Source organism: Pseudopipra pipra, chromosome 6 (genome assembly GCF_036250125.1).
Source record: "Pseudopipra pipra isolate bDixPip1 chromosome 6, bDixPip1.hap1, whole genome shotgun sequence".
Classification (NCBI taxonomy): Eukaryota; Metazoa; Chordata; class Aves; order Passeriformes; family Pipridae; genus Pseudopipra; species Pseudopipra pipra.
In genome coordinates this window covers 14,396,245-14,410,462 of record NC_087554.1, presented here as the reverse complement: position 1 = coordinate 14,410,462, position 14,218 = coordinate 14,396,245, and the positions used below count along the sequence as shown (strand labels likewise).

The window sequence follows — 14,218 nt, the reverse complement described above, 5'->3', positions numbered from 1 at the left end:
CTGTCTAGCTGGAGAAACTTGGATTACATTGTTTTAGAAATAAAAATGCTGAGATGATGTTTTGGAGCTTTTTTTTTTTTTTTTTTGTCGTGTTAGACTTTTATGTGGGATCAAAACCAGACCAGTATGGGATTATTTAGAAAAACAAATGCTAGATTTGAATTTTATTTGAGCAGGATTGTATATTGTTTGCCTTTAAACTCTTAAAGAATCTTAAGGCTGACTTATGGGAGCTTTAAAAATTGCAGTAAATTATTACTGGTAGGTAGGCCAGTGTAAGTATAATGCTAACATGACTAGAATTCATAAAATATAGTACATGTTTTAAGGTCAGCCTTAATGACATTCAGATGATGACATTCCATTTTTTTATTTTAGAAGTATTGTCTTTTAGTGTTTACAGTCAGTGCAGAAATTACTTGGTATTTATTTATTTTTAGAATAGTACAACAAACTTAAAAATGAGGCAGTACAGCACAAATGCAAATTGTTTGCTTCGTGGAAGCGTAATTGTAAACATGTTGCTCCATTTTAAGCAGAAGATGTGGATGTGTGACTAATTACCAGAACCAGAGTTCAGTTTTTATCAACAGTGGTCAATAAAATCAGTCATCTAAAGAGCATCATCCAGCCTCTTTGTAGGCGAGGAGGTCACGGTGAAGTCAGTTTCTGCAGAAGAATGATGAAGTTGTTTCCAGACATGGAAGGGAAGGAGGAAATGTTTCAAAGTGTTCCAGTAATGATAAACCTCACTCAAGCTATAGAAGTTTCAGAATAAAATGCTTTCCTCAAAGCTCACATTCAAAAAAGCTATGAGAAATATTACTTTAATCTGTACCTTAGTCTGTACCTTAGAAATGCAACCTGACATTATTTCCTTAGATTAAGTTTAGTTTGTTCCAAGCGATGGTCACTTGTGAGTGCTTTCATAGAAGAGATTGAAATCGAGGGCAAAGGTATGTTTGCATGTTTCATGTAACTTGTAATTTGAAGTTTACAAACAAACCATCACTTACAAAAACCCAGCCACAATTGGAAACTTGCAGTACGTAGTGTATGAGGGCCTCATGGTATTTGTGCTGAGAGGATGTTGCTGGTTCCCGTCTGGAGATTGGGCAGTGCATGATGACCTAGAGTAAATAATTTAGCTTGTAGGTTTCAATATTGTAGTTGATATTTTTAGGAGGTGCATTTAGAACTGGTCATCAACAACTGATGTGATCTTCTGCTTAGATTGTAGTCACAGTGAAGAGCAGAGCATGGTGGCAGTGCTGAGTTATGAGGCGAGTGCTGAAGGTTTAGATGAGTTCAGCGTGCGGCTGGACAATTTGTGGATGAAAAAGTTCATCAGGAGTCTTAATCTTAGAGAAGTTACCTCAGGATTCAGGAAGTACTTGAGTGGCAAATCAGTGGGGACTAGAAGGGTATTTTGAGGAAGTGTCATTACATGCTTGTCTTGGTTTAGGTTTTTCCCATTTGCATTTCTGAAACCACCCTTAGAGACAAGATAAGGATGAGATGAACCTTTGGTCTGACAGGGTGTAGCCACCCTATTCAGTTTTCTACCTGCGTATTGTTAAAAAAAAAAACCCAAACAAAAACAAAACCCAAACAAAACCCTGTGATCATTGAATCAATACATGTAATAAGCATGTAGTATTTTCTAATGGATAAAGCAAAAAGGTACATGTGAATTGTGTGTTTGTTCTGTCAATTAATAATCAGCAATTCTGCTTCATAGTTCTATGAATGCGAGGTTTGTTGACTAAGAAGCATCTGCTGGTTATAACTGAAACTTTGCAAGTTTCCTGCCTGAGGGGAAACTCATCTGCTGAAGCAAGTGGTGGAAATAATTTGGCTACTGCAGCAGAATCGCATTTGGTTAGACTGGTAGGGTGATACTAATACAGTGATACAGACTTAAACCTGGGCCAGAGCTGTGGTGTCAATGTTTCGTCTCAGTGCGTGTTTTTGATTATGTTTGGTTGAAGGTGTGTACTATGCCCTGCTGCACAAGGAGTAAAATTGTGGTGGAGGGTTGTTTTCATGTCCCTGTGTTAACAGCCACTGTACCTTGCATCATGAACTTCCTGCAGATGGCTGCATTTTGAATGTTTTGTGACATCAGGAGGATATCTGCAGGGCTTACTTGAGGCATGTAACTTAAGAAAAAATGTGTTTTAACATGGTGCTCTGTCTGTGCTGTAGAACGTTATAAACCTGTATGAAAGGTGTTTGGGCATTGCTGCCTGGATAAAGCCCTGAGCACCCTTGTCACCTTCTCATAGCTGACCCTGCTTTGAGCAGGTAATGAAACTAGAGACCCCCACCAAGGCCCCTCCCAGTCTTAATTGTTCCATCAAAGTGATATTCCAGAATAAAGTTACTTTGCAAATCAGGGATTACAGCACTGATTATTTAGCTGGGGAATCAAAATATTTGAATAGAAATGGAAGAATAGAAAAAAACAAAACACCTAAGCCAGTAGCTAACGTTAATTCTGTATGAAATATTTTGTGTTGCATGAGTGTTTTCAAGAACCCTTTGCAAAGAGGGGTTGGTGGGAAAAATAGGGAATAGTCAGGGTGCAATGGAAAAAAGCACAACTTCAGAGGTGTCTGTAAAGCAAGAGAACCAGTTAAAAGTTTGTAAAGCCAACTTTCAAAACACGGGGAGTGCAATTGAAAGTATTATTCTGTAAGGAGAAACATTGCAACAGAACTAGAATTCTTAGCCTTTGTCAAACAATGCTGGTAATAAGCTTGGCTGTAAGGCATGGGAAAAAAAAAATCTTGGCCCAGTACATCAGAATGAAACAGCCTGAGATGCCATCAGTTTGATTATTGCTTTTTTCTGGTACCTGCATCAAGACAATACTGGGCAGGAACAGAATAGCAGGTGTGCTGCTAGAGAGCTGAGAACAGAATAGGGAGAAATATAGGGGTGCAAAGGTTGATGAGTAGTTCTGCAGCTGATGGAACTGATGCCAAGTTTCCTGTTGATTTGTGTCTTCACAAATTGGCTTTAAGGACTTCTTACCACAGTTCAAGTATTTATAAAGATTATCCTGCTAATAAATCTGCAGTGTCCAGTAATATGAGCACATGCTACAGTTTTCTTCTCGCTGTGACACCCAGTGTTCTTGGCAGGGTCTGGCTGCTTGCTTTTATAAAACTTATATGGAATTTAATTATCTTTAAGACCCCCATCTCTTTAACAGACTTAAATGAAATGGTGATTGGATTCAGAATTTGAGGGGAGGAGTATAACAGCACAAATATGCTGGATAGCTTGCAAACCTGCGGTGGCAAATCTGGATGTATCCACATCTACTGATGGAATGGCTTGCAGGGGCTAATGATGCAAATGCCTGGTTCCAGAAGGGAAAGAGTACTCTGTGGCAATGGAAAACACATGATCTGTAGGTAGCTGTGGTTGCCTACACTGAGGTTTGGCTGGAACATCATGACAGATGCTTGTTGGAACATTGATCAAAAACTCCAGATTCTACAGTTAAAAAGTATGCCATATAAAATAATGGTCCTCTGCACAGTGTCCTGCATGAAAATTGATTTCAGTAGAACACTTCATAAGCTTTTATAAGCACTGAAAGAGCAGGGGGTGTATTCTTCAAGGGATTTGCTGCTGATGTTGAAAGATCTTGGAGGCTTCCTGTTCTAGTGCTAGAAACATCCTATTCTTGCCTAGCCCTCAAGATCAAAGGTTTTGTGATGAAATTTCAAAATCAAAGTTGAGAAGCAGTTCCTGCTTTGGTATTTATGAGCTGAATGATTTGAGTAAAACAAATGAATTGAGTGTTGGTTCAGAGTTTGTGCCCAGTTAAAAATTGCACCTGTATTTAAGCTAGTGAAATTTAATTTGAAGGTTCTGTAGATGTGACATGAAACAAAATAGATTCAATCTTCTGGTTAACTCTTAATCTCATGTGTAAGGGGGCACTTTCTAATTTTTCTAAATGACTGGATTAAAGAAGCTACTAAGTTTTTAGTGGAAAGATAGCATCTTAGAACTGTATAGCTTAAACACTGATCTTTCGGAAGTGCATGTGTACACATGATTGAGAAACTTCCAATTTAAATTTAACAGTATTTTAAAAGAATAACAGCCTTACTTCAAGAAGTCATGTCATGAATATCTGTTCATTTTTTTTTCTCTGTTTGTAGCAATTTGAGTGCATCTGGCAGAGAGGGCTTTTGAACATCAAAGTGCTTCTGATTTTTATTTTTTTTTCTTGCTAAGGAGTTTTCCTGCTGTGGCAAATGTCTCGCTATGAATTCCTTTGCAGATGGTTAGTACTTTCCACAGTATATTACTGCTGTCGTAGTTTGCTAAGTTTTCCCTGGTATCCCATAAAACTGCTGCTGTCTCTGGTATGCAGGCAAGATTTGTTAATTCTTAAGTTAGCTATCATTCCATGTTAGGCAAATGCCTCAAATATTTTTATTTTTTTTGTAAGTAATGGCAAAATAACTTCAAAGTTACTGTGAAAATTGCACTTGTTTTGAGGAAGCTTTGGCTACTGTATGCCAGGGCATTACTTTATAAGGAATGCAGGAAATGGCCTGACTTGTTATCGTTGCTTCTGTATTTAGTGCTTGGACTCCAGGGAATTCATGTGCACTGATTTGTGATAACTATAAAGTACTTCTTGTGAATAAATTACCAAATAATATGTTCTGTTCTTGCGTAGCACTAGAACAAATTATAAATAGAATATTACAAGCTATGGGTTTTTTTGAGGAGAAAATTGTGCAACTCATCTTAAGTAGAGAAGAATGTTAACATGTACATGAGCATATGGTGAGATTACCTCTGCTTAAGGTAACAGGATTTATGTCTAACAAAGTCATCCCTGGATCATTAAGATAGGAAACTAATTTACATTTTGGGAGTCTTTGTCCTGGTAGAGGTGGAATGTCCTGTATTGGTTCCCCTGAAGTTTCTTACCACAAACCTATAAATTCATTATTGGGAAAAAAGTTCTTCCTGGTTCCATTTTATGTATTTGCTAAGTTAGTATATGTGTATTTTTTTTTTAATGTAAGCCACTGTAAGTGAAAATCTGGTTTGAAATTAGTTACCATTCCATGTAGAGGTTTTGATCTGCAGGAGATGATTGGACATCTTGTAGTTTCTTGGTTCTTGATATTAATAAAGTTTTGTTGCTGCCTTTTTTTTTAAGTGCATTTTACTCCTTTGAAATAACGAATTATGTGCAATACTCAAAATTACGTAGCAATACACAGGTACTTGAGTGATATAAAATTAACTTTAGACTCTAAACACGTTTATTTAATATTGTCACCAATTTTTTGCTTTTATGGAAACTCTGCTAGGCTGGAGCCAAAGGGGTCTGCAAACTCATGTCTGATCACAACTGCTCAAATGGTTAAAGGAGAATTTGCTTGAAGTTAATGAAGTCTCACTGCAATAGACAGATTATCCTTCATCTAGGCTGCAGATAAATTGGGTGGTTGAGATTTTAGACTTGCTTTTAAACAAAGCAGGCAGTATTGGTGAAGTATGGCAGCGTAAATGTGATGACTTCATACAAAGTATGAATGTGTCTGTTTAATTTCAAATTTAGGGGAGAAATATGTGGTGTAGCAGATTATAACAGAAATTCATAAGTGATAAAACAATCTCTTAAATTGCTTCTAGCTTTCATTGAAAAAAAATGAAATGTTTCTCACATTCTTTGAGTGCTTGGCAAGAGTAGTGCTCTTGAAGGTGAATAGATTGGCAGCTGAAAACTGATTATTACTGTTACTTAAAATAGTGTGCAGCAGTTGAGATGAGAACAATCCTGACTCTGTAAGGATTACTGCTAGGTCTTCTGATGACCTCCACTTGTTGTAAACTTCTGCTGAGTTCCTGTGGCACGGTCAGTAATGGTTCAGACTTCTGGAATTTGAACTGAAACATAGTCTTCTGAGTGAGAGGAGTTCCCTGCTGATAGATGGTCTTAATGGAATTTGCCCTTCTGTTTGCAAATATTGGAGAAGTTTAAATTCTACTCACTCTCTGCTTTGAACTTGGATGGCTACAAAGTGAGAGGTTCAAAGCGAAGCTGAACTTAGATGAAAATGTTAACTGGTGAGGTGTAGTTAGCATTTAAAAGAAGGTCTATCGGTATTTTAGTCATGCTTATGCCTAGGGAGGGAGCTTTTCTTCTTCTGATGTGTTGTGTGGATTTACTGCTTAAAACTGGCATGCAAATAGTTTTTGCCAAAACTATTGCAATTTTATCAGATTTTTTATCATTTTTTAAAATCTTCAAAATGTTTGAAAAAACCTGCAGTCTACTTATAAAATGTGACAGAAATTTATACACTGATTTGATTCTAGAAATTTCCCAAGGACAGGACTTAAATACAGCAATCAAGTTAAGTATATGTATGCTGATGAGACTGTCTTGCAAAAATAAAAACTAAAATTCAATTTTTCAGATAACCACTAATAATAATCTTCTGTCTTGAATGCTGGAAGCCACTGACAGAAGTACAGCACTGTTAATGTAAAATTGTAAAATAAACAAGCAGTTATTGAATGATTGGGATTCTCTGGATGTTATGAATGAATGTGCTGTGATAGCTGTGCACCGTGTTTCTGAGTGCTAAGGAATGTATGTTTATCTGCAGTTGTGACTTTGTGGAACAGTGACTCCTTGTGAGTAGGAGACTGCTTGGCGATATGGAGATCAAGGCTGTTGATTTCAGCACAAAAATAAGGCTTCCTAATTTTTTAAAGACCTGGTTTTTGTTGTTGTAATTATCAAGCAGCACCAGAATGCACTGATAGTCTTCAGAGTTGTGGCCCAAACAGTTCTGAATAGTCTCAGAAAGTATGATCCTATTTTAGTTTTTTAAATAAAATTCAGAAAAAAGTCCCACTGCTATTTAGAATCGTTAGGCAATAGCATGACTATGAAAACTGCACTTACCTCATGCTGCTGCTTCTTGGAAAAACCAGGTAGGAATTATTGAGAGGACTTCACAAGTCAGGGTGTCCTTGCATCTGAAAATTTGACATAGCAATTTTAACCATCTGTAAGTTAATAAAGAGATTAAAGCCTGCTTGGCTTTCTAGGCAGTCTGAGAAGTTGGTGTCAAGTATATTAGACTTCTTGTCAGGATATTATCTGTGGCTAGTAGGCTTAGACCATCTACAAAATGTTCTGTATATCTTTAGGAGAAGGTTTAGTATGACTGCCCTGCTAACAGGAGCATAGTAAATAATTGAAGGCCACAGCTGTGCTATTAATGGGACCAGAGACCTGCACTATCTATAAAGGAACTCAGCAAAAGGGTTTGGGTTTTGTTTGGTTGTTTTTGTTGTTTTTTTTTTTAATTGATTCCCGGATTGGGTTAAACACTCAGCTCTGCAGATAGCCAGTAGAGAGAACTTCATCCTAAAGGCAATATTTATGGCTTAATGTTTGTCAAACTCTGCAGCTTAGTATACTGTTCAGAAAGAATCTGGTGTCTGCTTTTTTCTGTAGACTTAGTCTGTGTTGAACATTTATATAATTATCCTGTGGCATGGATACATACCTGTGACCTCCTAAGCTTCTCGTTAAGACTTTATGCCCCGAGACTTCAGCTGTGTGATTTTCAGGGTTTTACTTTGTTAATCTGTCATTGTTTCAGTCTTTCTGGAGACACCCTCTTTGGTTTGAATCCTGTCTTGGTACCTGTAACATCATTTCTGTTTTAATTTTGCTTTGTGAAGGGTTTCACTTGACTATGTCTTCAGACTTAGCTGAAATGTGTAGAACCTCTTATAAACATGTCTGTCCTTCACACTATAAGCCATTAAAATGAAGCAGATAAAACAAAAACTTGGCCAGTCTTAAAGAATTTAGAGAATCTGTTGAGAATCTTGCTATCCATGTGGGGAATACAGAGAAATACCATCACTTTGTTTGAAGCACATATCTCTGATTTGATTCAGGGAGGGGGGAAAAAAAAACCCAGCCCAAAATCCAAACCATTCTGATGGGTGTGAATACAAGGGATCATAAAGAGTTTAGAGTAATCTACATTATTTGCTGCAGAGAACTCTTAATTTGTAGATCATTGCATGACTTAAAACTCAAGATGATTTGCATCTGTAGGGCTCATCCAATTCAGTGGAACTGTGTTTTAATGAGGATTGCTGATTATGTAAGCCTCCTAGCAGAAACTCATTATTCTTGATTTTTATCTTGCTACTTGATATGCACACTAGCTGTTGCTGAAGACATCTCCTGAACTCAGCTCTGACCCAACTGTGTGCAAAAGCTGTAGAATAAAGCAGAAGTAACACTGAAAACCAACACAGTTCTTGTGGTTATCTCTTACAAGATTATTTTGATAAAGAGGCATAGATACTGTGGTGAATATGGGAAGTTTTATCGTAGTCCTAAGCACAAGACTGGAATTGTAGAAAGGTAAGATGTCATTTTCGTGGTGGTGGCCCTAAGCAAAAGTGACCTTTCAGAGTTTCTTCCTTTACCTAGTAGTGAATGACACTTCCTTAAGGGGCTGTTAAAGAGATTACTCAATGAGCAGCTGTACTTAAATAGCTCAGTTTGCTTGTCCAAGAAATAGCATTCATAAGCATTATTTTTCTTGTTAAGAGGGTAAAGTACAATATTGTCCAAAGGAAGAGAGGTCCTTCAGTGTCATTATGACCATTATAATCATGGTACAGCAGTCTGAAAGGTCTGTTGTTTTTGTAATCTGTTGAAGTAAGCTGGAAGTCCTCTTGATAATGTGCTTTATCAATGCTAGATATTTGTATAGTCTTTAGAATGATTTCTACTTCCAAGATTGCACCTGTGTAATTGCTCAAATCTGAAAACCACTAGGTACCTGAAGGGGAGCTTCTCTGTTTTGGGTTTAGTGGTGCAAAAAGAAACCAAGTAATTATTAGTATTTACCAGTGGGTAGAGTAAGAAAAATAAATGGGTCTTGCACAATTCAAAGACTGTGGATTTATTTCTGTGGCTTCCTTTTAAGTTTGACACCCCCCAGACAAATAAAAATTGGTCTCTTGAAAATTTTATGTCCTGGGTTTCTGGAGGGCATATGCGGCCTTGTCAGTTGGTGATGTATGACATGATTTCTTCTCTACATTTCTAATGTTTCATTTCCTTTTAGGTCTGCTAGATCTATTCTGAAGCCAAGAGTAGACAACCAGGGGAGTGTTGCTGCCTTAATTGGACATCTGCTCTTGCGGCATGGCCCAGATATCCAGCAGCAATGGGTTCAAACAGCGCTCGTCGCCTTCTCTGTCGGCCGCAAGGTCAAAAGACGTGGACAAAGAGGAGGCATTGCAGATGGAAGCTGAGGCATTAGCCAAGATGCAGAAGGAAAGAGGTGTAGCTGGTAATAAACAAACCTTTCATTCTTTAAGCAGCCCCAGACAAAAAGCACAGCCTCATAACAAACAGGACCATGATCTCATGGTGTTTCCAGAGTCTGATGCCAAGAGCATGGAAGATAAACTAAGTACCATTGACATAGAGAAGCTTACACATGCTGAACTAGAGAAACTGCTGCTGGATGAAAATTTTGAATCTAGTAAAGTACCTACATTACCAGCAAGTCCTATTTTGAGCCCATCTTTTTCTTCGCAATTTTATCTTGGGCCTGCGGGTCAGAGGAGACAGTGGACACCTGGGATACCAGCACCTGTGACATGCACTTTACCTCCTATTTACACCTCAGCTTCTTACACAAAACAGACTGGTGTCTTTCACAACGGATTCCATCCAAGTATGTCGTCCTATCCCTCCAGAGAGCCTATTTATCTTGGTCTTCCAAGACAGTCACAATACATTTCATACCCATTGGCAGCTACCACACCTTTCCATCCACAGAGAAGCCTACCTATATATCCTCCAGTACTCACACCAGAAATGGCAAAAGTATTTGACAAAATTGCAAGCACTTCGGAATTTCTGAAAAATGGGAAGTCGAGCACAGACCTGGAAATGACTGCTATAAAGTCTGCAGTTTCTAACCTGCCAGCCTCGGAAAGCTGTGGGGATGTTAGTAAATTTGACTGGTTAGATTTGGATCCCCTAAGTAAACCGAAAGTGGATAGTGTGGAGACTTTAAATAAAGCAGAGAATGATGGAGAGAGGGCTTCAACTATGACTGCTGAAGATCCATGGGAGGCTGTGCTGTTAGAAGAAAAGCTGTTAGTAAATTGTCACCTGGAAAGAAAAGTTAATGGGAAATCTTCTGGAGCAACAGTCACAAGGAGCCAGTCCTTAAACATGCGAACAACTCCACTTGCAAAGTCACAGGGCCAAACATCACAGGTATGTAAATTGGTATCTTTAAATTGCAGTACAGTAGTCAAGATTAATCACAATATTTAAAGACACTTTAAAGTCTGGGTTTGTTTTGTTACTTGGCTTGAGCAGTGTCCAGATACTGTGATCTTATGGCATGTGTATTAGTGCTATTCAGAAAATTGAACGTTACTGCTGAATTATCTCCAAAATAACTCTGCCCTTGTGTAACATTTCCATGTTTACTGAGGAAATTGCTGTTTTTCAACACACTCCTGTGAGAAATGGAAATAAGATTTAGAACAATTAAGTGTTTAAATTCTATTGATAAATATTTAAATTTTATGAGTAGTTCACCTGATACTGCAAAATAAAAGGATGGTGAGTTAAGAACTGAAAATTTTATCTTGAGCAGCCTTTATTTTGATTTTGAAAAAAAACAAAAATTTTTTTTCCTTATATTTGAACCTTTCAGCATTTTTTTTGTTTTTATTTTATTTTAGAAAAGGTAGCATGGATAGGTGGCATAGTCAAAGATCTTTTCTGCTTTCCTAGTGTCACTTGCAGCCTTTTACGGGACCACTTTGGTAGGCAGAAAGCTTTGCTTCTGTGCAAGAATGCTAGAGAACTTTTTGATTATACTGTCTTGGATGGTGGGATGCCTGTTGGGTCAGAAACACTGTACTTCTGTTCTGGAAGAAGGGAAACCATCTTTGTGTGATGTTACTTTTATCAGGCAGGGCAAATAGGTGACTTCTGCTCTAGGATCAGGATCACTTCAATGAAATATTCAAGACAAAACTGTCAACAGGGGCTTTAGTTATGACACTCATATCTTTGGACATTGAGCAGATGCAGTTTGTGTCAAAACTAACGTGTGTAGCAGGTGATCAATACTGTCACAATCTCATCTGGTTAATTATGCCCCCATAAGTGCATCCTGTTGTTTTCCAAGTCCAGTAAATGACTGTAGATTATTTAACTTTTCCTTTATTTTTAAATTCTTTCTGTGATAATTCCATCATAAAACAAGACATTAGTCAGCTCACTAGAGAATACTTCTGGGGTTTTATTTGTTTGGGTGTTTTTTTTGGTAGAGAGAGAGTAGAAAGACTGAAGGAGAAGACTTCAGTGGAAGAGCCAGCACCCTGGCAAGGATGGTAATGGCAGAAAAAAATTGTACTTGTAGAAGCTGATTAGAGAGGGAGGAGTAAACTATTTGTTTGCCTTGGAGACTTTGGATTGCAGCTGTTTTGAATCTTAGGTATTGTCTTTCTAGGTGTTTTTAATAGGCTAGGGACATGCCATAAAAAACCCAACCATTATCAGTCAAGGATATTTTCCAAATTATCTTAATTCTTCCCTCCCCACCTCCAAAGTGGAGGAGGTTTTTCTCAGAAATACGAATATTTACTAGACTTTGGCTTAAAGGGCTGTCTGAGTTTCCACTGGAGTGAAATTTCTGGCCCCTTGTTTGAAGGATTTCCTGTTTTTTCTGGGTTAGTTGTCACTATCCTGGCAAAAGTTTAATAGGAGGCTCATAGAAAAGGACCAAAAAAACCCCCTAAACCCAAAAAAACCCTTTACCTCTGTTTTTATGGGATCACATTTTTAGCATTGCATATGTGTAGATCTTGGGTGTGACTTAATTTTGCTTTTCCCCCCCCCCACTCACAGTTGAACTGTGATATATTAACTCAGTTATTTCCTAGTATTTGCAAAGGCATGTAAATTTGGGCTCTATAGCAGTTTGCTTCTCGGTTTGCTATGTCATCTGGTGTTATGTTTGTCAGTTTTCCAGGGGTGTTTGGTTGGTTGTAATGCAGCTGCTGATGGTAATAGCTGGATTGGATCAGTGTTTCTGAGGTGTTGTCTGTAGGAAGAAGTATTTGACTGTTGCTGAATGAAATCTGGTTTTATAAATTCCATTTTTTTTTTCAAGAAAGCAGGTTTTAAAAGGTGCATTTCTGTTCATAAGGTCCAGTCTCCTGCTATTTGCATGTCACATAGGAATTGGTTCATAAATGAAGCTCAAGCTCTGCCTTCACATGTGGTCTTTTTCTTCCTGCCACGTTTGATTTAAAGGCTGTTCCGGACCCTTACTGTCCTAATCAGTCATCTTATTTTCAGCAGAGTGCATTTGTAACTAGCTCTTAGCAAATGTTCTTCTTTCAGGGTAGATCAGCAGGTATTTAAGATAAAAGAATCATTTTGATATTTACCTCAATGTGCTATAAAAGACAGTGACTTTGTCAGCTTTCACTGCAAGCTTTGTGTGAGAGCTTCCCTTTTATGTCATGTTTTTTTGAAGATGGCTTATGAGAATTTTAGTTCTCTATGTGAGAGTACAGTGTGCCATGGGCCTTGTACAGCAGCATGAATAAATGCTCATTACAGGTAGGGACATCCTTCTTGATACATTTCTATTGCATTTGCTTTATTCACCGTGGCATCACAACAACCCATATCAATCTTGTAGTCAATGAATCTGATTTTCTTAAGCCACCATCTCTTTCAAACAAGTTCTTAGGTTATGGCAGATTTCTGAAGTGAATGCCCAATTGAAGGTTTGAGATTTACTTTCCACTTTTTCTCCTCCAGTCTCTGATTCACAAGTTTTGGCACCAGACTCCAGTTCTAGTCTGTATTATGAGATTAGCTGATGATACAAGACTGTAAATTAGCATGGTCATTTCTGCTAAATTATTAAAGAAGATAATTAATAGATTTAAAGATGAGTGTCTCAAATAGATATCTTTGCAACATAATCTGGCTCTTGTATCTTTTGCCTATCCCATGCTTCTACTTGCTCTTCAAGTTTAAATATTTTTCCACCTACTATAGTAGAAAGCTGAGTTATGTAGCCCTTGTTCTTGGCAGCTCTCTTGTATTCTATCCAATTTACCCCAGGTATCTGTGTTCTTCAAAGTGTATTCTGAAGTCTTGCATCTTAACTGATCTGGATCATTCTCCCCCACCCTTTCTGAATAACTCGGTCTCACTGCCCCTTTAAACAAAACTATCAGTAAAAAATTCTGGTCATATATTTTGATTCTATCAAAATGTATGACTGCTTAGTCTCTGAATCAAGAGGTTGCTTTGATCAAATAGAAGAATCTATTTGTATTGAGTATCATATTTGTTATGATACAATTGATGTATCTATTTGTATTTGAAGTATTCCCCTTTAAATACTTCAGTGTTTGTCACTCTTTCTGAAAGCAGAGGCAAAAGTCATAATTTTGTTGTATTTTATGTGCTGTGTTCTCTTCCTTTCCTTTCCACAGAGCTGAAGAGTCTTTTGAATTTATATACTTGTGGGATTTTATTTAACATGACTTTTGGTAAATTACAGGATTTTGGGTTTGCTTGTCATTGTTCAGAGTAATTGTATTTACAGACCTGTTCTATTTTTGCAGCCTGTGCTGATATGAACTATCTATCTTACTTGGCCTGAAGCCCTTTCTTACAAGTTATTTCCTGTTTGACTGATAGCTTTTGCACCTCTTAGACTGGCTCTTCTGGAAGTTAAAGAAATTAAACTCCTTCTTGTTGCTCAAAACCCATCTGAGTTTTAAATAGAATTCTTGATTTTTCAGAGCTTGTCATCCTGAAATTGTTTTCCCAAAAATGATCAAAACTTAGTATTGAAATTCAACTAAAAAGCAAGGAGGTATTTAATGTTCTTATTTTTCCACCAGGAGATATTGTCCATCGTTGCATATCTGTAGTAACATTAGGTTTCTCTCGTTAGCCAAATGTGACCCTGAGGTCACCCATGGGGAACAAAGTCTTTTTTTTCTTTGCTCATTAGATTAGAATTTATTGTTTACCCTGGCTAAACTTGCATGTGTTCACATGCCTTGCAGTTCCCCAGCCTTCATTGAATTTAACAGTAGAATAGCCTGCAGA

At 37.6% G+C, this 14,218-nt stretch overlaps 1 protein-coding gene across 4 annotated transcripts in view; it reads left to right on the top strand.

The window, feature by feature from the left end:
* PIK3C2A (phosphatidylinositol-4-phosphate 3-kinase catalytic subunit type 2 alpha) overlaps positions 1–14,218 on the top strand; it is a 51,553-nt gene that overhangs the window by 2,181 nt on the left and 35,154 nt on the right. For all 4 annotated transcript variants that reach the window (XM_064657448.1, XM_064657449.1, XM_064657446.1 and 1 more), the window contains exon 2: positions 9,165–10,333. In XM_064657448.1, the coding sequence (XP_064513518.1) occupies positions 9,245–10,333 (1,089 nt within the window). In that variant the 5' untranslated portion in view covers positions 9,165–9,244. The remainder of the gene's footprint in view (positions 1–9,164; positions 10,334–14,218) is intronic.